This window comes from Akebia trifoliata, chromosome 3 (genome assembly GCF_017979445.1).
Source record: "Akebia trifoliata isolate Shusen 1 chromosome 3, ASM1797944v1, whole genome shotgun sequence".
NCBI lineage: Eukaryota > Viridiplantae > Streptophyta > Magnoliopsida > Ranunculales > Lardizabalaceae > Akebia > Akebia trifoliata.
The window spans coordinates 34317888-34341194 of NC_141377.1; the positions used below are offsets into that span (position 1 = coordinate 34317888).

Sequence of the window (23307 nt, forward strand, 5' to 3'; positions counted from 1 at the left end):
TAAGGCTTAAAATCTTTACTAAATTAGTAAAGAAAATGTTTCTCTTTCTAGTTGCACTGACATGTTGACAGGTAGGAGTCGATTGACATCGTAAGTAATAGAGAGAAAATTTCTATCTCCTGCCCGCACATCTTCTACCTACGAATCTTAATTTTAAGATTTCAAATTTTGAAAAAAGTCATGGGACTACATGGATTATCATATTGGAAATCGAACACCACAACTTTCTTGATTTCATTAAAAATTCATATTAAGAAAAAAAAAACAAAGTTTTTTTAACTTGATCAAAGGTGTTGAAAATGAATGGCTACCAAACACCCAAATTTAAAATTAAAATTTAACGGTGAAAAATAACTATTATTTTAACTGTTTTTCTACAATTCATGGAATTCCGTCCTCTACAACAATGTGGTATTGGATCATGTTTTTGAATGTCACAAGAAGATCTAATCAGAAATTTCATTTTTTCATAATATACTGGAGAGAAATTTTCTCTCTTATTAATTACGCCGAAATTCTATTGACACCTCAACTTTTCTTATTACACTTCATTTATTTATCACAATTAACTAAAAATTTAACACGCGCCATTTAAAATAGGAATTAACATTTTTACATCAAAATTTTCTTCATAATAGTTGCACAAGATTAAAAAAAAAACACGAATTACCACTATCAACAATAACCCATAAAAAAAAATAAAACAGTTGACATTAACGACAATCGTCTATTCCAACCTCTTGATGTTGATCTCGTGCTACTTGCTCTTAGATAACACTGCCCCAAAGAGAAGAAAATATACAAACTAACATTCTTTCCCAAAGTGAGAGGATGATATATTAACATTCTCATCTTATTAATTTTTGACTTTTTAAATTTAATTAGGGTGTAATAAATAAAAGTTCCTCCATCCATTGCACTTGCACCCAACTTCAATGACACACACTCTCTCCTTTTTTTGTTGCAACAATACCAAAGAAAATATTTTTTTCCGAAGGAGTGCAATTTATTGTAAAAGAGATTTTTTAAGTGATAAAGTGCATTTGGTACTAGGTGATCTCCAATTATCAATCTCATTTTTTCCTTGTGTCGTATAGAGCATATTTTTAAAACTTTTGGAGTCGACTCAGCTCTATTGGATTTTTTTTATTTTTGATGGTTTTAATGGGTAAACGCAACTTGAATCCATGACCTCAAAGTTGTTTTGTAATGTGTCAACCCAACTGAGTTATGGGTCTAAGCCCCAACTCTATTGGATTTGAGATGATTAGACCACAAAACTCAATAAAACCCATTCGTCAAGTCAAGTCAACTCAAAAAATTTGGAGTCAAGTTATAAACTCGAAAATGACCCAAATGCACAGGATCAGACATTGAAACTCATCTTATTTTGGTTTTGAGAAGAAACTATATTAACATAGTGGTAACAAACAATAATAATTTTGTTTTAAAATATAATTACTAATAGCTGCCAAATTGTATATTGAAGTGTGAATGGTCGTTTTATGTTTTATTTAGTAGCCTTGATCCTAAACACTGACGTGTAGTGGCCAGGACTTCCCTAGAAAAAGGGAGAGGTCTTGAGCTCAAACCCTTTCATTGGCTACACATGGGGATTTATCTCAATTTACTTAGCATGTGTGATTTGTGAGATACTACATGTACCCAAGGGATTTGGGCGAGATATGGTGTTCTAAGAGGCCAATTGCCTCACTCCTACTAGTCGGCCTGCAGGTCAGGTCCAAACACCTATGTCATAAAAATCCTTAGCATCGATCCCAAATCTAGGGATTGATCAAAGATTGCAATAATGACTTGTACTATTATATTAGTAATTTTATATTTTTACTCCGAGTCATTTTGGTATCTTTGATGAGCGAGACGATACCCAATGGTCCATATTCCCCTTCTTTTTCTTCTTCATTTGTGTTTAAGGAAAAAAAAAACTAGTCTTGTTCAAAGTAACAAGATGGCTCCTCCGAATTATCTCAATATCATTGCTAGATAAGACCACAAGACGAGAAATCGAGATAGAAACACTCCATTTTGTGGGTTAAAAATAAAATGAAGTTAGCATAGCTGTGCCAAAGCTGTTTTATGTTCTTCAACGGTCTTAATCATTTATAATATGGACTCTTCAAGTTGATTAAAGAAATTGCAATTATGATGTAGGTCATTTTACCCACTTTTAGAAAGTTTTACATTCATAATTTTTAAATATATATTATAATTATCATTATTTAAAGATAGGATGTAAATTATTTTTAGGCGGCATAAGCAATATGTGCATGTTATCTTAATTACTAGGGTTCGCAACAAAAATCATATTTCACATTTGGATTTATATTATTTTATGACCATTAACCTTGAACAATGGTCCTCCTCATTTGGGATTGTAATGCAAGCCTAGCGTTGCTTCTGAAAAAGTTGCATAAATTTACAAAACTCTCTTGCCAACTTATTATTGCAGTTTTTTGATAGCTTTGACAAAGATGTAAAGTTATAGAAAAGTGCAGCCAATTCTTCTATAAGGTAGGGTCTCTTTGGAATAAAAACGATCAAGATTAGGGCACTATAATTCACTAATTTGTGAGCAAAATCCACCACTTAAATAAAAGGGTCGACCTTCAAAACTTGGACATCTCCATCCCACCCAAGCAAAACAAGTAAAATTTTCTTTATCAACCCTACCCCCAAATAACAAATTACATTATAATATATAGACTTCTCTAACAGGAAGTTTCCTAATTTTAATCAATTAACATTTAAAAGCTTGCAAATAAGTGCATGGGATCCCATGCAAAGATATATTAAGCTTACTAATAATTGCATGGAATCCAATTTACACTTCTGTCGTCAAATGCACCGCAAAAATGAGAGATTCCTAAGAAAATGAATCCCTAAAAAAATCAATATTAATCCCCAAAATATCTACATTTTTGGTCCCACCTCAACAGTATGTCTGGTGATCTGCCTCAAACGCCATTTTGAGGCTACAAAAGTATTCCTTTCTTTCTTATGGAGATTAAAAGAAACGGCTTTTTATTGTGGATGCATGATAGGATCTTCATAAACATAATATCATCATACAATGACAATAAAACCCTCGTTTTAACTCTAGAAGATAAAAAAGAAAAGCTTTTAAAGACTTTTATGGAAATAAAAAGAAAACATAGAAAGTTGTTAAACATTCAAGCACCTTATGATGTACTTCCAAAGTAAACTTACTTAGAAGAGTCAAGTAATACGAACATGGGGAAAAAAGAGCGAAAATATAAATTTATAGAGTAGAATTACAGAAAAATAAAAACATCAAAATGATTGAGTAGTAGTCACCTCCGATGAGTTGTTGACCAGAAAAGCAAATCAAATTTTCCAGTAATGACCACCAGGTGCATGTGATGAGGGGGACCAACAAGTTATTCATCTCAGCTGAGGAACGCTAAGAATCCGAGGACTTTGCTTGGTCCCATTAGGTTAAACCATGCTTCTACAAACCAATTTGGTTGGATAATGGAGTGAAATATGGCACAAGTGTCGCTATCGAGATTCAAATGTGGAATAAGCGGCCAATCTCTCACGGCCAGAATTGGCCTCATGCTTCAAAGAGAGATTGGCAAATTGAGAATCCAAGTCCCTGCTGTTACTACGGCGATGAGTAGAAGGGGGTGGTTGTTGCTGCTGCTGATACAAAGCTTTAAGCCTCACAATTTCTCTCTCCAATATCTCTTGCTCCACTGAATCACCAACACAAAAGATTTCAGTCTCACTTCAAAAATGAAGAAATGCCCACAGAAACATGGGTCATTTGGCAACCTAAAATAATCAAGTGATTTTAGTGTATTTGGCAACAATATACAGAATTAATTATTTGATCATGACAACACACATGCACGCACACAAAATGTTTACTGAATAATAAACGAATTTTCTCTCTCCATCTTTCACCAACTTTCTTCCCAACACCCCAAGATTGAAACCCTGTCTTCATTAATGTTTGAATCTCGTCAAACATATAGATTTGTAATGCTGGAATCCATCTAGTAACCATTGGAGATGAGTTTGTCCCTTTCACTCTCTCTCCTTCAAAAACCAACATTACACCTCTCTCACTCTTTCTTCCAACCACCCCCATCATCACTCTTCCACCTCACCAAACCACCCCTTCTGTCAAATTAGCCCTCTTCTGAGATCCCCAAACACCACCATCTCACCTCCTCCCTTCCCACACCAAAGACCCACATTCCTCCCTTTCTCAACAGCTAAAGACATTATCCGACCTCTCTCTCAAGGTGTTGAGGGGAGTGGGTGGTTAGTACAGATATCACACATAGTGAAAGAAGATCGGCGTTGCTATCTCCAATGCCTTGGATCTGTGAAGATGTGAACGACGGCAGAGAGAGAGAGGACCCTAAAACGTCCGTAATAGGTTTAGTAACATGCCAACTTTTTTACTAAAACTTTTGAACGTATATGCCTTGAGACTGATGCACAATAAAATAGATGGTATAAGATAAAGAGAGAAATTTAACTATCCTAGAGAAGATACCTCTAAAAAAAGACTCTCACATGAACACATCAAAATATCTACCAGGAAGCAGTCTGGTGAATGTGCATTGCAGTATTTCATTAATTTTTCTATATGACAAGAACAGGCCATTTTGCGAAAATCTTGTGTGGAACATGCTGCCACTCTTTTTCAATTAAATCTTATTTTATTCAAATATTTTGTTTTTTTTTTGTTTCTATTTAAAAATTTATACGATCAAATTAAATAACATCTAACAAGTTACTCTATATTGTATACTAAACAATAACTCAAGTATATATATATATATATAATTTATTTTTTTGCTTATCGTGGGTATCCCCACCCTTCGGGTGAAACTAATCCCACGGTCACATGCACTGCCCCCCGGAAAGCCCTACATGCAACTGGTTTGAGTCGATGGTCAACCGGACCCTGGAGGGTGGCCCCAAGGAATTCATAGCTTCGTGGGGTTTCAAACACTTGACCTACCCTTCCTGAGGAGCTTATCTAGGCTCAGCTTGGGGTTATTTCAAATATATATATGGGTGGCGTTCGGAGGCCCTAAAGAGAGCCAAGCATTGTGCCAAACATTTTTCAATGTATGAGGTTTTAGAATGGGCTGATTTTTTGTGAGAATGATCGCTATGATGAGGAGATCATCCTCACCAAAAATCAGCCCATTCTTAAACCTCTAAATGTCCCTATATATATATACAAACACACCCATCCCTCAATAGGGTAAATACAATGTGAAAACATACTGGAAATGAAGATTTCATGCTCTTAAAATAAAGTAGCTGTTGAGCCACATAAGAAACCAATATAAAGGAGAAGCACGTGGCATAGGATAAAAATTTTAACAACGTTGGAGGTACTCACTGAACTTAATGAGTTGTTCTTGGGCTAAACTGTCCAACCGTTGCTTCAGGGCTTTGTTCTCCATGCTCAGTATAAGATTCTGCCGGTCGAGAAATTCAACCTCAGCTGAAACTGCAGATCCTTCTGCCTATTAAGTCACATATAGAAAAGAAATAGTATTGTTCAAACACAGATGAGTCAACCAAATGATTCCTTTCCATTAATACAACAATTTTTAACGTTATCCCAGCGAACTTGCCTGTAAAGCTTGGACGTTCCTTTCCAGTTCAGCTATATACTGAAGTTTCCTAACCCGCGAACGCTGTGCAAATTGCCTGCATCAAACGGCACCTCAGACTACAAATACATAAATGATTTCACAACAAATAACTTTTTTCCAAGTATTTAGACAATGACATGTTTGTCAGTAGCTCACACACATGATGTCTGAAATGCATACACATCCATACATAGGCATGAGGATGGAATATACTTGGTACTTTCAAATCAGTTTTCTAAAATAATTTTTTTATATAGGTATAAGGGTGAAGGTGGGATTTGATCCCAGGTCTGTGTTTTAAAATAAGTTCTTTGACAAGACTTCATTGAACTTATAGAGGCAACCAACCCAAATGGTACAAAGAAAACAAGCTAAAGGATAAAAACTTCAGAAAGGGCCCTAAAGAACACAGTTATCCCCTTTCTGTGTCCTCATAAACAAAAGATTCCCAATATGAAGAAAAACAGACCAACAGACCTTTTAATTTATTTTATTTTTATAAGAAAAAGTTAAATTAATAAAACCAGGAGGGTGGTTGAGAGGACTAGCCCTCAAACAAGAATTACAACTAAGTCAAATTAAACAGACTATCCCAACTAAGAAACCTTCGAAGAACACCCCTTTAAATCCTCTAAACAACTTCACCCAGAAGAACAATAAACCCAAGATTAAAATTATCAAATCCTGCACCGAATACTCCTTATCTTCAAAGATACGGCTGTTTCTATCTTTAAAAAGACAACTTCCTTGAGGAGAACTCTCCTTTTTTGACAGGTATAAATATTCCATCCAATGAGAAGATAAAACATACTAGCTTTAGGTGGCCGAGAAGGCCAACCTGGATAGAATGGCTCCACCAGCTGGACCATAGGAAAACTAAGTGCTTTCATTTATGATAATCTCCTGTACCGAACTCTCCTTCCCATTACAAATTCTCTTTTTTTTCTTTTTTCTAAAGCCCCCCACAGACAGCAAAAGGTATTAGACTCCACAAAGCCTAGTCCATATGCAAAGGTCAATGATTTTCAACTGTAAAATGAGGAATTATTAGAGTACATCCATCCTATCTCAAACATACATAAAAAATGTGATCAGATGTCTAATGCTTACATGGATTAGGAGATGATAAACTGATTTTGCCATTAGGTTTGCATATGGAACAACAATTAACTATGATGATCATGGGGGAGATAAAGTGACCACATGTCCAAATCTTCTCTAAAGCAGCAGTCCACACAAAGGTCATCATAGAAGAGTTTTTATTCCCACAAATTGAAGAGCAAGAGAAGCAGGAGATCTCAAAAAATGAAGCAAATGGAAAATTGATTTACTGTAAAGGAGCCCCTCTCGTTTCTTTTTTCCGTACTCGATTGTCCTCACCCTCGGGGTAAGTGAAGGAATTTTGGAGAATGCTCATAAAACTTCCCAAGGATTCTACTTCCAATAGACAAATTTTGTTCTTAATCCACGATCCCATTAAACTTTGTGTCCCATGCCACAAAATTCTGAATTGATAGATATTACTTGGGTTATGGATTACAAACTAGAGAATTGGGCCATTAGTGAAAATTCTCCACCCCACCAGTCCTCCCAAAATTGTATCCTCTTAGAAGCTCAATCCTTCTTAAAGTTCAATCAAGACTCTTGCATAATTTTCCATACTCCACAGCCATATGGCAAATTAACATCCCCACTCAAATTTTGGGCAAATTTGGCAGCATTCACTCTCCTCCTGATAATATCTAGAGCCAAGCCCTCATTAATTTATGATTTGTGAACCCCCGTCTGCCGCCCTTCTTTGAAGAACAAGCAAATTTCCAGTCTATTAGGTGATTCTTGGATGGTCTTTTGTGTCGTTCCACAAGAACTCACTCACAAATTTATCCATATGCTCTTCTACCCTCTTTCGAAATGGAAAAGAGAGACAAATAATATATTAAAATCCTAAACAGGGAAGTTCTTGATAAGGATAAAGTTACCCCCTTTTGACATGAACCTAGTCTTCCAAGATTTTTCTTCTTCCTACTTCTCAATCACTAGGTCACAAAATGCCCATGACATGGAGCTGGCTCCCAACGAGAAGCCTAAATATTGGAACGAAAAACTACCCATCTTGCACCCCCAAAACCCTCACAAATGTCTTAATATTTTGTAGCTCACTAACTCCAAAAGCCTTGCACTTTGAGAGATCTATAGCAAATAACGCTCTCAAGAACCTTGTCTAATGCAAGGACACATAAACAAATACTGAACAATCACATACAAATTTTTAGGTGGGACACTCCCTTTATTACAAATCCTTTCAAAACCACTCTATTGATTGCTCTTGAATAAAGTCACCACAATGTCAAGTGGGAAAGGTGATAGAGAGTCAACTTGTCTTAGTCCTTTAGAGTTTCTAAAATAGCATGTTGGACTTCCAAACTCCAAATAAAGAAAGATGTTGATATTACGAGTTTCATTATTGACTTCCTCCAATCACTATCAAATTCCATTCTCTCCATCATGTAGTTTAGGAAATTCTTATTTACATGAACATAAATGTTACAAACCATGCCTAGTCTTTTTTTATATAAGACAGGGTATCCCCCCACCCCTTCTGGAAGTGGGACTAATCCTTGAAAGTAGGCCCTGCCACCACAAACAGGCGTATCAGGTAAAGTCACGGGTGGAAAGACTCTATCTCACAACTCTGGGGAGCACATCCGGTCATTGAACCACTGCTCCACCTCTCGAGTGGTACTACCTAGTCTTCTTGAGTTGAATTTAGAATCAATACTCTTATTATTTATTAGCACCCCCTCCAAGATTTGTCTACCATTCACAAAAGCTACTTATTCAAGGGCAATCCCAACTATAATCTGAAATATCACATTGTTTCATCAGTTGATACGTACTATTATTCGAACATTCTAATACAAAACACACTTGGAATCAAAAAGATTCAACGAATATTTCAATTGTGTTAATTTTTCTCAAAATGTTTCGGTAAATTTTGGTTTGTCTCGGAATGTTTCGAACAAACTGGCCACTTGAGTGGAGGAATTGTGGTTTAACAACCTAGGTGTGCTCCCCAAGGTCGTGAGATCGAGTCTTCTCACCCCACGGCTTAAACCCGATATTTTTTCGTTTGTGGTAACTGTATTTATCCGCATGGATTAGTTCCACTTCCAATGGGGTGGGGACACCTTGTCGCATAAAAAAAATGTTTCGAACGAATTGGATCATGATGAATCCTAATCAAGAAAAAAAATAACAAGTTAAAAGCAATGACTATTTCTAGTGGAACAATCGAATAACTCCCTCCACTTTTGATGCATACCTAACGTACCTTTCAAACTGATGACATACACCTTGACCTTCTCTAAGAAACATCAAAATGACTTAAACCTGATATGTTGTAATAATTTAATGTTATACCCACAAGACTAATTAGTCTCAACCCTACTGTAGTTTCCACTCCATACTTTTTTGGGGCAAGAATGATTGTACTTTTTGAGCACTTGTCTAATAAGCACCCTTATTGAAAATCATTCACCACTTGTATAAAACTATTTCTTATAACTTTCCAACATAATTTAAATAACACTAGGTGAAACAATCTGACCTTGAAGTTTTATCATTGTCCATCTCTCTAATTATGTCTCATTACTCTATCTCAAAAGGTCTTTGAATCCATGCACTCTACTCATGACTAACACTAGGGTTTAAGATCTTGTCTTTAGACAAGTCGACGGTCACGAGAAAAACCGAGACTATCTCGACCAAAAGTCCAAAACCACAGTTCAAAATAATCCCAAAATATTGAATGTTTAGGTGTTAATGTTTTGTTTCAATATTGCATTCTGACAAAATTCAAAACTTTAAATTATGAGTAATGTTATCAAACCGAGTCCATCTAAAAAGGGACCATCAAAATATTGTTCTAGGTACAGACTTTCATAATACTCCACCACACCTTATATAATACAATCTCCCCATCAAACTCCTTAACCCTAATGAAAAGTTTAAAAAAAATGGATGGTCCTTCCATGAGTAATAGTTGGGTGCAATGGAAAACTCGATATTATTGCCCTTCGTTGAGTCATCTCACCCTTGTTTTTGTATCAAACTTATTTATGTTAGCTTTACTATATTTTGGAACTCTCTCTTCATTCTCTCTTCTAGAGAAAATGCCATTCCTTCCTCTTTTCTATTCAACCGTGTTGACTCCTCCAATGCTTCCAAAATCAATCCCTTTTATTCTTCCAAACTGATGATCCATAAATACCTGAGAGGTGTCATTTAGAGATGTTTTTAAGTTACATGTGCATTATATTGATGTGTGCATGTTGGGACTCCCTTGTGATGGGGTGTGGGACTCCATTGTTTACAAATATCATTGGTCAAACTAGTCCACAAAGTGGTCTTGAGACTCATAATGAAAGTTGTTAATAGGCATTTTATTACATATCCCGAGGATGTCATCTGAGACATATGGACGCCAGCAGGGCCGCATGTCGAGTTGTTGGCATGGGGACATAACAACTCTACAATCGTCATCAGCATCAATGCAATGGTAGGCACCATGGGCGACGTCTCGCAAAACGACATGTACACGGCATAACCCGTACACCATCGAAATAAGGGGGAGGCTTCTAAGGTCAAGGTTTGGTGGTCGTAGGATGAGAAGCATGCCAAGGTTGCCAGGGTCAGAGGATGACAACACCCAAGGATTGTTGTCCTGAGGAAAGTGTTAGCTCTGCTAACACCCCTTTTTATCAATCCCTTGGGAAACTTGTTGTCTCAAAGGGAACGTGCCAGCCTTGCCGACACACCTTTTTAGTCAATCCTAAGGAAAGTTTGTTGTCCAAGGTTGACCTGTGCTGACACTGACAGAGGGGAAGTCAACCTTCAACAACGACCTTTCCTACCTACCATTGAGATCTAGGCGGGCATATGTTGCCTAGGCAAGCAGGAAAAGGGGGCCTCTATTTAAAGCAGGGTGGTCCCATTGATGCAACAATGATTCTAGACCTCAAGGGCTGAAACTCTATCTGGGTATCTTCTAGTCCCCACTCTCTAGTTGCCATTCTCGTCCCTCCCTCACCACCACCTAACATCACTTATCCCGTTGTAATGAACCAACATGTATGTCTTTGTCTTCTTCTCAATACGTAGTGGTCCTTTTGGCATTAGAGCCTAGTCAAATCCCTAAATTTAGCCATGTAATCTAAGTCCTCATCCCGGGCGATTCTTCAATTGAACAAAAGTTAAATCATATAATTTATTCTAAATAAAATATTATTGTCTTAAATGATTTATTTAAACATCATTTTATTTAGTTCATTTTGAATAATCACTCATTACTCAAGAAAAGCAACATGATAAAGTTTAAAAGAAATAACTCCTCTAACTTTAGGAAAAGTTATGGTAGGACAAGAGTCGTGCTAACCACACATGCATGAACATGTATGTCACATCACATCGATCCAGGCTTGAACTCAAATCATGGGACTTAGGCGAGAACCATGGACCCACATGTAAACTTTGTCCAATGATCGAGGTTTATTTGAAAAAAAAAATTATCTATCTTTCTAAGAGATTCATTTTATGTCTATCTATTAAAGTTTCAATATATGCCTACATGTTTTTTACCAAGTTACCTTTAAAATAAAATCATTTTTGTCTATTCAAACATTTTGATTTCTAAAAATATTATGTGGTGACACACACAATCTCTCTATATTAAGCCCTCGTTGTTCAAAAAAGAAATTTATTCCCTGATTGGCAAAAATGGAAAATGAAAATTGAAATAGAAAAAAAATTTCAATTTTTTATTTCATTCGGCTCTTCTCTTGTTACTATTTGTTGTGTTTCTTTTCCTAATTATTTCTTCTTAAGTGAAACATTATTAACAAGTTCGACAGTATCCTCTTCTGATAGTGACAGTCAACAAGAGTAGATTGTTGAATCTTAAGAGATAATTGACACGATCCTAATAGCATCAACTCTCTGAATAATGGAGAGTAGAGACCATTATCACCATTAGAATACCAAACCAAAGCTCATGCTCTATCCACCACCTCCATACAAAGTCCAAATTCGGGTCTAACGAAACATGGACAACATTGAGACATGCAGTTCAACTAGATTGAATGTGCCTATATTAAGTTACTATATAATCACCTCAATCATAGTAATTTAGAAGGCAGTGGTAGATCATGAATTCTATAACTCAAAATTGAAGGAAATGGTAGAACTTAGCGATTAAAAAGATGTTGGGTCAAGGTATAAGCTTCGCTTGTTGTAATTACTTAGAAAGTTGATGTTTGTTAGGATCGCGATGACCACCTCCCAAGATTCAACAATCCACTCTTAACCAACATTATCAATAAAGGAGCCTGTAGAACTCATTCGAGGTGTGCACTCCAAGAATAAAGAATCATGAAAAGAAACATGATGGGGATAGACAAGAAAAGAACCGAACAGGATATATTGAAAATATTTTTTCTATGTGAAATTTCTTTTTTATTCTTACTAGATTTTTAGAAAACTAGGGAAGAAATTTCTTTCACAAACATTGAGGGTCAAGGCCCACTCAATATATAGAGAACATGTGGGACACGTCACCACATAGTTCACCTAGCAATCAAAACATTCTAACGAGCAAAAAAAGAATCTATTTCAAAGGTAAAATCGGTAAAAATCACAAAAGCACATGTTGAAACTTTAAGTGATGGACACAAACGAAAATTCTTAATAAGATAGTTGAAATTTTGACCAAAAAAGAACATTGATCATTAAACAAGGTCCACATGTGGGTCCACAGCCCGCACCTGCATCCCATGATTTAATCCCGAGTTTGACCCGACATGGTACATGTACATGTGCAAGTGTGGTTACCATGGCCCTTGTCCCACCTTAACTTTACCTAAGGCCAGAGGAGTTACATTTTGTAATCTCATGACTTCGCATTTCTTTGGTAATGTAGGACTATTCAAAATGAAAAAATACATGTTCAAGTTAACCACTAAAGACAAGTATTTCATTTAAAATAAGTTACATAGCTCAACTTTCATCATAAGCATCAAGACTACTTTGAGAACTAGATCAATGGGGTTATCCACAATGGTGATCCCACACCCCATCAATAGTAAGTCCCAACATCCCACATGAATACTAAAATCCCAAGAAATTAGTAATACTAATTCCTTCAAGTAATGTGCCTCAAAATTTTGGTCTCAAATCATGTTTATTTGTAAAAAATAAACCAAATAGAAACCTAGATCTTTGATATTTTCTATCAATCATTGTGAGACATTCAGACTCGAAAATTCATTGTATCCTTTCATAGACCTACCCAATCTCATCCCCATCTAGCACTTACATAATAAACTTTTTGTGCCCCTTATTCCAGTACGGAATCTCTTCACACATGACTGAACCAATTGCATACCCCCTACCCACAAGAAACTATTATATTGGTCAGAAACACTCAGCTTCTGGCATCCCTTAATCGAATCACTCACATAACCTACATTAGGCCTGTCAACGGATAGATATCCGATCGGATAGTGCAATATCTGAATTCGAATCCGAAATTTTTTAGTGATATCCGAATTCGAATTCGAATCCGATCGGATACCACTAACCAATATTCGAATTCGTATCCGAATAAATTATCGGATATCCGATATTATCCGATTCGAATCCGAAAGTTACTATCCGAAATCATTATTCGAAATTATCTGAAATTTATTCGAAAAAAAAAAAACCAAACCTTAACCTGACGATGTCGCCATGTCGGTGAGCTTTTGAGAGAGAGGGAGAAAGAGATTCAGACGCCGATTCGGCCTATCCATGGACGCTGATGCCCAAGGTGAGCCGCTGAGAGAGATTCCAACGGTAACCGCGAAGGGTTGAGATCGTGAAAGACGATGAGGGCTGTCGGCTATTGGGCTAAAGTCTGTAAAAAGCTTTTGAGAGAGAGAGAGAGACAAACAGAGACTAACGCCGATTCGACTTGTCAATGGACGCTGATGCAGAAGGTGAGCCGTTGAGAGAGATTCCGACAAGGTTGAACCATTGAAGACGATGGTTGTCGATGAGGGTTGAAAAGTGAAGACGACGATGGCTGCCGATGAGGGTTGAAGACGACAATGGCTGTCGAGGAGGCCTGTCGAAGAGGGTAGAAGACGATGAAGGCAGAGCCGCAGAGGGCAGAGGCTGTTGTCGCCTGTCGGGCTGAGTTCTGTTCGACAGAACCAGAGTTCGAAACTTAAATATAAAAAAATATTTTAAAAAAAATATTATTTTCGAATCGGATATTATCGAATTCGAATTCACCTATATCCGAATTCGTATCCGAAATGCTATCGGATATTGAAAACTATCCGAATCCGAATTCGATATCCGAAAATTTCGGATAATATCCGATTTTTCGAATTCGAATTCGGATTTCGGCTATCCATTGACAGGCCTAACCTACATAACATTTCTCAAAAAATAAAACCTTTCAACCATTTGTCCCCAGTGAGAATCAGACCACATATAGTATTCAAGGATCTCACCTCAACAACCTATAGCATATCTATGGTTTTATAAAACGTCTGAGACCGAGGTGACTTAGGAGAGTCGTCTCAGTGTCCTTTGTGAACAAGACAAGATCTCCTTCTCCGTCTTCTGCTTCTGATGCTTCAGTTCTTCATCATCTTTCAAATCCACAAATCTGTGAAAAAAATATCGTCTCGTCTGAGATAACGACACGAGATGAAAATCCGAGCTTGAAAACCACAAGCACATCATCAACATGCCAGCTTGAATTGTGTAGATGAGATTAATGCAGCGGATAAGGCAATCAATTTTGGTGGGGCAACAATAAAAATGGAAAACATTCAATATACTCGCGAGTTGGAATCATTTGCTCCCAAATTACTTGGGAGTTCTTGCGATAAGGTGTTTCTATAATCATAACAAATCCCCAATGGCTAAGATATGGTTGAAATTATTGAACAAATCAGACTTTCAGCTGACTAGGGCACATAGAAATATTTCCAAGAAAGTAGAAACTCATTCTTTGATGCTAAGGTGTTTCTATAATCATAATAAATCTCCGGTAGCTAAGATCTGTTGGAAATTATTAAACAAATCTGACTTCCTGGTGACTAGGGCACATAGAAATATTTTCCAAGAAAGTAGAATCTCATTCTTTGATGCTACATATCTGAGATAAGCAAACTGGATCTGTAAGGGCATCCAAAGTCAAGAAAGTAAAAGTCGGTTCAATTGGTCTGTAGGGAATGGATCTATGGTGGATATCTGGAAGACCCCAAAATACTAAATATGCCAAACCATTACATACCTATCAGAAAACTACAAGCTTTTCAATTTCAACGCGTAAAGGCCTTTATAGACCAAATTAATTGATGCTTGAACAAGGACAATTTATAGATCAGGTATTCCCATCACTATCAGAAGTTGTATCGAAAATTGTCAGTACTCTTGTTAAGCAAAACCTCTACTAATGACAAGATTCTTTGGATAGATGAACTTATATGTAAATTCTACTTAAAGGGTGTGTACAAATTAATTCTACTTGTATTTGTCGTATTTCTGGAGCAAAATCTTCAAGGAACTTAGAGGGGTTTTCTTTGAAGATTTTATGTTTAAGTGGGACGTTGTTTGTAATTTGGTGTTGGATACTTAGGTGTTTTTGGTCAGTTTTCGGACAGGTATGCCTCTTCTTCCTTATACTCTTTTGCCAGTTATCTCAACCGGCTCTTTTATATTATTTCTTTCTTTTGCCTAGCAAAAAAAAATTCTACTTCGTGCTTCCATGTTAGTTCCTTCAACTCTGCCAGGTATCTTGGTGTTTCCATGTTTGGTCCTTCAGTTGTTCCAAATGTGGTAGATTCAAGCCTTTTTAACACACAAAGGATATTGTGGTCTTTAGCTCCATTTGTGGTGTGTTAGGGCATCTGGAGGGAAAGGATAGCATTGTGTTTGAGGGGAAGAAACACTCAGTTCAAGAAGCGATTATTTCCATACTAGGATTGTTATATTTTTGGTGTAATCTTTATAGAGAGTTTAAAGGGGCTTTTAGGATTTTCTATTTATTTAGATGGGCCGCATTATATGGTTTCATAGAGTAGGTCAAGTGTTCAAACCCCATGAACTGGGGCCACTCTCCAGGGTCTGGTTGAACCTCGGCTCAACCTGTTGCAGGTAGCACTTTCCGAGGGAGCAGTGTGTGTGACCATGGGATTAGTCTCACCCAAAGGGTGGGGATACTCATGATAAGCTAAAATAATATGGCTTCACAGAGGTGAAGGGCCACTTTGTACTGTCTTGTATTAGGATGGCCATCTCAGCCTCCTTTCTCTAACTTCTTTAATAAATTTCATTTATCCATCAAAGAAAAAGAAAAAAGAAAAAAAAAGGTGGTTCTCACTCTTATGCTAAACAACCAACGTCTAAATCAACACAATATGAGAAATTCCATAGAGAAATCTTATTTGGACAAAAAAAAAAAGGAAAAGGAAATGTGTGACTACAAACATACTATGAAGCCACCAAAGGATAACAGATTTGGACGTCTTTCAACAGTCCTCGTGGTATTATGAATAAGCTATGACATAGCAAGCATCAAAACGTGATTACTCTGAACATCTATAAATGGAGCAGCACACAAAACATAAGTTAATCCATACCCCCCCCCCCCCCAAAAAAAAATAATAATAATAATAATAATAATATCAAATCTATCATAGTAGAAGGCCCCATATTTTAAGTTTTTAGTTCTTAACGCCATAAATTATGTAAAGACAGCAACAATTTACAAGTTTAATTATTGATGAAGATATCTTGAAATATATATATGAGTTGGGTTCAAGAGCCAATAACATAGCCAACATGTTTTGTCCCATTTTACAAGTTGAAGAATTGTGGATCATCAATTTTTACAAGGTGAGGAGATCATCCTCACAAAAAATCAGCTCATTCCAAAACTTCTAGCCCATATAGGTCAAAACACGTTGACTATGTTATTGGCTCTTGATCCTGACCCTATATATATGGGTTGGGATCTGTTGACTCCTAAGAATGACTCATGAAAAGACACATGATCCCAACCCTTCAAACACAAAATCCAATGGTTGAGATTTATGAGTATCTTGATAACACAAATCTCGGAGATACTTATCCTGAGGATAAATCACAACCATTTGATTTTACATTTAAAGGGTTGGGATCATGTGCTTTTTTTCATGAGTCATTCTTAGGAGTCAAGGGATCCTCACCCTATATATATATATTATGAATGCAATATAGAAAATATATTATGCATATCATGCATCAAAAGCAACATTTTGTAATGATAAATAGTAAGACAGCATTTGTAAAGACTGGTAAATTACAATTTAGCACATCAAATATTTTAAGGTAATGTTCAGAAGAAAAACATTGATACTGAAAAAATGGTGAACAGAGAGCCTACTGTTTAGCACGTTTTGGATCTGTCTCAGATGCAGAAAGGTTGGTAGAAGAGCAATCCCTTCTGTCAGAACAACCTTTCGGATCATGTAAACCAGATTCCTCTTGACCTTGCTTTTCAGTGGCTGTAGGTGGCATCCCATCTGGTTCCTGTGGAGCACATGACGATCCCGAGCTTTGAAGTACGATAGTATCCGTTGCAGGTGGAAGGCCAAGTGGGTAGTCCACAGAATTCAAGGATGATTCCCATGCCCTATTCTGCTGTCTTCCTATAGAAATTGGCTCTGAATAGAAAGAAGCATGCCGCACATCTTTATTATAATCGAAGTCTTGAGATCCCCATGAAGGTACAGAGGTCATATTTTTAAACTTGTACTCCTGAGCTACATTATCCATACTAGAAGAGTTAGCTGCTTCCAAGTACGCAAAAGAGTCACTCGATGAGCGACGATGGCCTCCCCTTCGTACAGGTGTCTCTGGCTCATTAAGGAGGTCATCAAGCCAAGAAGGCTGCTCCTCTATGAGAAAGCTCTCAGATGAAGTCCGTTGGTGTTGCCTATGTCCCTCTCTTGGCTTTGGAATACCTTTCGGTCCTATTGCAGGACTAGATCCATAATCAGCATAGGGTTGGGATATGCTTGGAAAGGGACTTTTGGGAGGACGTAGTGACTGTTTTCCTGGGAAGGGCAAAGTTCTAAAATTCGACGATGCTTTGGAGTTTGCCATAGCGTCAATACAACCCTACCTGTACAAAATAGTGACAAATGACTAACATCAGGAAACATTAAACAAAGGTACCAAATAAGCAAATACAATAGTACCAGGAATGTCCTAATAAAGCACACTCCATGAAGATCTGAAGATTGTTATTCGACAAAGAAACTCAAATTAACCAAAACACAAAATATTAAGGGTTGAAAATCCACAAGCTTGTTAACAAAAACAAAAAAACAGAAGGAAAAAAAAAAGCTTGTGCTGAAAAGACAAGAATGGAAGGTGACAAACCATAAGAAGTAATCACATTGTTGTTCCACCATTCATTCTTGCTACCTATTTGCTATCAATAACACTTCTCAAACAAACTGCTGATCTCCAATTCATACCTCAGCAAACATTTACTTACAAAGGGCTTTGTTGAATTGTCTAAAACCAAGCACACTCCCCATTTTCAACATACAAACCTTCTTCCAGTCAACTAGATGATACTTCTAGGCATCTTCCATTCCTTTCCATAAGAAATCTCTAAACAACTTCAAAATTTATTGGCTACACTCACTGAATAGCAAAAAAAGAGATAGAAGTGAATGGGAAGACTAGAAAGAGCGCTCCTGATGAGAGTGACCTTAATATCCTATCTGAGATACCCATTTTCTATGAGGCAAGCCTTCATTCAGATCTCTAAATAGCTGAATTCCAGCGGATTTCAATCTATAACTTGCCCCAAGAGGAACACCAAGGCACAATGTAGGGAGCCAACTCATGCTACAGCCCATGCTATAGGCTAGGTGCCCCTTACTACTGTGTTGGAGTTATCCTCCCCAATAAATGAAAGAGAAGAGCAAGAAGGGGGTGAGAATTCGAATTGGTTTCATTATTAAGAACTTACCAAAGTTTTCTTTTGATTTAGAGCTTAGAAGGTTTATGTTTCAAGCTAATTTAGAGCACTGGGAAGATTTTAGATGGCTTGTAAAGGCAAACGAACATCAATACAAAAGGATGTAGTGGAGGTGCTTACATATACAAATTTGAGAAACAAATTGTTTGCTTGAAGCTATGAATGCTCCAATGGTGGCGTTGACTCATCCTCAACTTCTTCCACAACTAGAGTTTTTGAAAGCCCTAGCTTGATCATCCCCCTCAACTCCATCCCTATCTCAGTGTTGTTGATTCCTTTACTAGCATGTTCAGCCCTCTCGATCATGGATGCCTTGATCCATGAAGAAAAGATAAGGGGAATAAGTAGGAACATAGACTATGAAGCTTGCACCCAAACTTCGTTACACACTCTTGAACCTATTTCGTTTCATAAATCTGCCTATGAGACAATCCCAAGCCCCAACTAAGTCTCAAGAAATTTAATTCCAACTTCCACACCATTTAGACCAAGTGTGTAACAGAGTTTAGACCAAAGTTGTACCCCATCCCCCCCTTCTCTCAGGTCAATACACCATTTCATTAAGGTTGGGATCTATAGACTTATGAAAAGGGACTCATAAACAAACATGAAATCCCACCCGTGTAAACACAAAATCCAATAAACTATATCTTAGTGCTACATGATAAATCTTCAAAATCCAATTAACCAGAACCTTGTGCAAAGGATGTACTCCATGCTTGAGTTCAATTCCAAGAAGTGCTACCGAGCATAATACTATCAATCTTTGCCGACTAAATGTTGTTCCTCCATCTCTAGAAGTCAACCCTTGTTCTTCTCCCTACATGACTCTTATGGTCAATTTCATTACATTTTTCCATGACCACAGCGGAACAACCAAGATAACCATCTAAAATCTAGATGAAGATCATGCATATAGCATTAAATTTTGACATATTTATATGAAAATTTTTCATTTCCCCAAGGCTTGACATTAAATATATAGTTCATTTTGTATATATGTATGTGGAAATAACTATTCATTTAACATAGCAATTCAACATACAGTAAATTCGACCCACATCAAATTTTAACTATAAAAATGCAAGATTTAGGGTGAAAATATTTCAATAAATAGAGTTCAACCCAAATATTCTTTTCGAAAAAATTTATTCTAAAAGAACCGATAAACATTATAAAAATAACATAAGTATAAATTACATGCAAAAAATATTTTTAAATTGTACATAATATTCATTCATTTATATAAAAAAAAATTATGGATATTTTTTTTTGATGAATATATAAAAAAATTTATGGATAGTTAGGTATCAACATATCATCTTATTGCTTTAGGGCATGACTAGATGACCTTAAGGACTAAGGGCCATGGAACGTGACCCAATCCCACGCCCACACATTTGAGTGTAGAAGACCGATGCCACTATAGCAAAAAAAAAATCAGTTTAGAACAGTTGAGAGCTAATAATGGGTTTTCATCGTAATTACAAAATAGACAATCATTAGGGGTAGTTTACAATGACGAAGTAATGATTGGTTTTCTACTAAAGAGTCAACATTAGTTGAGAAAGGGGATTATTCACTTTCCCATTGAATTAACCCAAAAACTCCCATTGTGGATGTAATTTGGACAGAGCTTGTCTCTCTTTCCGAACTTTGATAACATGGGTATGTTATACTAAATTTCTTCCTCTTTGCTGCAATTGTCAATATTATTTTTGTGGTTCGTATTAAAAGTTAGCATTTAAAATGAATCATGATTAATGATTATCAATGTTTGGAATTCAATTGCATATCAAACTTGCTTCTTTTTTCCTCTTCTGTTTTATCTGATATACATTGTGGACCTATTTTTTGTCATTTGGACAATGAGCATGAGAAGGGACCAACTTCCCAAGTTGATTAAAGTTCGTGAATTTTAATACCTCGACCTGCAGCAAAAACCCACATTCACCTACTAATTACTAACCACTAATCTCGTTCACCTAGCAAAAAAAAATATGAGAATAGACATTATTTCATCTAATTGAGCACAACAAACATTGATTATCAAATTCAAAACACACATTTCAAAATATGTAATGGTCAAATTCACAGCACACCGGTCGTTAATTTCTACTACAACTTTCTTCATGCATCATCTGATAACTCTAGTAAAAGTTGGAAAAAAAATCAAACAGTATAAATTTCAATTCAAAGTCATCATTTTCAAAATTTTACAATTTTATTCGGTTTCAACAACATTGCACACCATCCTAATTTTACTTGGAAAGTTTTTACGAATCTCAAAAATTAAAAACGATCTGGCGTCAACAGAACCTTGTTTAGATGAATCCATAGATTTGGGGGTAAAAAAGTGAATAAAATAAAATAAAAAATCACATTTGAATCTTTAATTTCTATGGAAAAAAAAATCAAAAAATCAAAAAAACCTTCATTTAGAAGAAAAAAAAAATTAAGAAGAAGCACTAAAAATCACTTAAAATGTTTGGATTCAAAGAGAGACAGAGATGGAGAATGTGATTTACCCTCGATCGAAGCTGCAACTACGTCTTCGTGAATGATCTTCTCCACTTTGGTCTGAGAAATAATAGAACAAATGCGTAGAAAAGTGGTTTTTAGGGTTCTGCACTCTGCAGAGAAAGATGGGGTGGAAAGTGTAAACCAACTGTCCTAATATTCTTTTTTTAATTTTTTTTTTTTTTTTTTTTTTTTTTAAGTTTTTGGTTTGTTTCTGCCAACGATAATTTGATAATGGTCAATGCTGTCGTGACTCAATGACAGTAGCCCCACCACACCAGAAAAAAGCACGTTGTTCACTATTTCGGGTCCACTTAATGAATGTTTGGCGCATCTTTAGGTGTGCGATACACACCAACATTAATTTTTTATTTCTCACAGCTGGAAATTTTAGGTTTTCTTTTTCTTTTTTTTTCTTAAGATTTGGATGCAAAATCTTTTTCTTTTTCTTTTTCTCTTTTTTTTAGAAAATAATTTTTCCACATTTTTGTTCTGGAGTAGTCATGACAGGAAGATCCTAATATTACACTCTTACCCCACGCTCAATATTTCAAAATCCAACCAACTTTCTAACATTTTTCTAAGCTGCGTTGGTAACAACTTTTGATAGGGAAAAAACATTTTCCTATGATCATTTTGTCAAAAAATGGATTTTCTCAATAAGGTATTTCTTTCACAATCATATACAAGTTTAATAGATTTTATATATATATTGGATCCTTGAGGGAAAGTTTGATTGGAGGGAAGCATATATTGTTTCGACAAGCAATTGCAATGGAAAATCTAGTGAAAAAGCATTTTCGATGCTCTATCTTCACCTATTGTTAGGCAGAAGTGCATCACCTTAAACCAAAAATATATATTATAATAATAATAAAATCACTTATTTGTCCCTCGATTTTCAATAGTTGCACCTACCATTTCCAACTAACAATTTTCAATCTCAAAGTCCTAACTCCCGTTGTGCTTTTCATGTTGATCAATGCTAGAGCTCTAAAGCCCTTAAAATTCATATTTCGATAGATTACATGAATGGAGGGTAGGGTTCTACTGAAAACGTCGGTAGTTTTGTGTTTCTTATGGATTCACTTCATCAATTGAATTCACAAGGAATGAATTCCAAAAACTCAATATAAAAAGGGGAAAGAACTTTCCATGAAATCCATCTTATTTGTTTTGTATTTAATCTTCTTCTTCTCCTTTTCCTTCTCGTTCTCGTTCTTATTCTTGTTGCTCTTTTTCTCATTCTTCTTGATTCTCTTATTGTTGAACTTCTTCTTCTTTAATCACTTTAGGAATAGCCTCTTGTTGTTTATTACGTCACCTTCTTTCTTAAGATGTTGGAAGAACCCTTTGGGATCATAAAGATGACAAACCATTACCAATAGAGAGTGTCTTTTGAACCCATTGAGACAACCTACGCTTTTTTGAACCTTAAAAAATGACAAATAAGATTAAGAAAATGAAACAAATAAGAATCAGTGTGACGTTATCTTAAAAAAAAATAAAAACTATTTTTTTCTACTCATGTCAATAATCTCTTATCGACAAGAGTTGACCAATGCCGACAAAAATACATTGAAATGGCCTCATTCATGGGTTGAGCCATGCATTAGGTCATGTAGATTACCTCCTGTCAACATGGATCAATAAAATGTTGACCCTAGACTAGACAAGGACAACCCTAAAAATCAATTTTTTTTAAACACAATATAACCGATCTCTATTATCCCATGACTCAATATTTATGTGCTCTTCAAATTTTGTACTATCAACTGATGCATATTGCACTTTTATCGAAAACCAAATTAATTTTTAACATTTATCCGTAAATTTCTAATGTATTTTACCCTTTTTTTGTGTGATTTACCAGTACAACACACAATAAAAAGTAAAGAAGAACATGAATCAAAAAGGGAAAAAGTGACACTTGATTATTTGTTGCAAATAACGGAATATATCATGAATGATGGTTTATTTGCAACAAGTGAGACCAAACAATGGAAAAAAGATAAAGTCGTGAAAACAAGG

At 36.0% G+C, this 23307-nt stretch overlaps 1 protein-coding gene across 1 annotated transcript; it reads right to left on the minus strand.

Moving 5' to 3' along the window:
• Positions 1-3139: 3139 nt before the first annotated feature.
• LOC147406539 (uncharacterized protein At4g06598-like) lies at positions 3140-21441 on the minus strand. The gene is made up of 5 exons (XM_086434616.1): positions 21285-21441; positions 17146-17886; positions 5645-5724; positions 5411-5533; positions 3140-3737 (listed from the first exon to the last, which is right to left on the minus strand). The coding sequence occupies exons 2-5, from the start codon at positions 17865-17867 to the stop codon at positions 3541-3543; spliced, it is 1122 nt and encodes a 373-aa protein (XP_086290742.1). The 5' UTR covers positions 17868-17886; positions 21285-21441; the 3' UTR covers positions 3140-3540.
• Positions 21442-23307: the final 1866 nt, after the last annotated feature.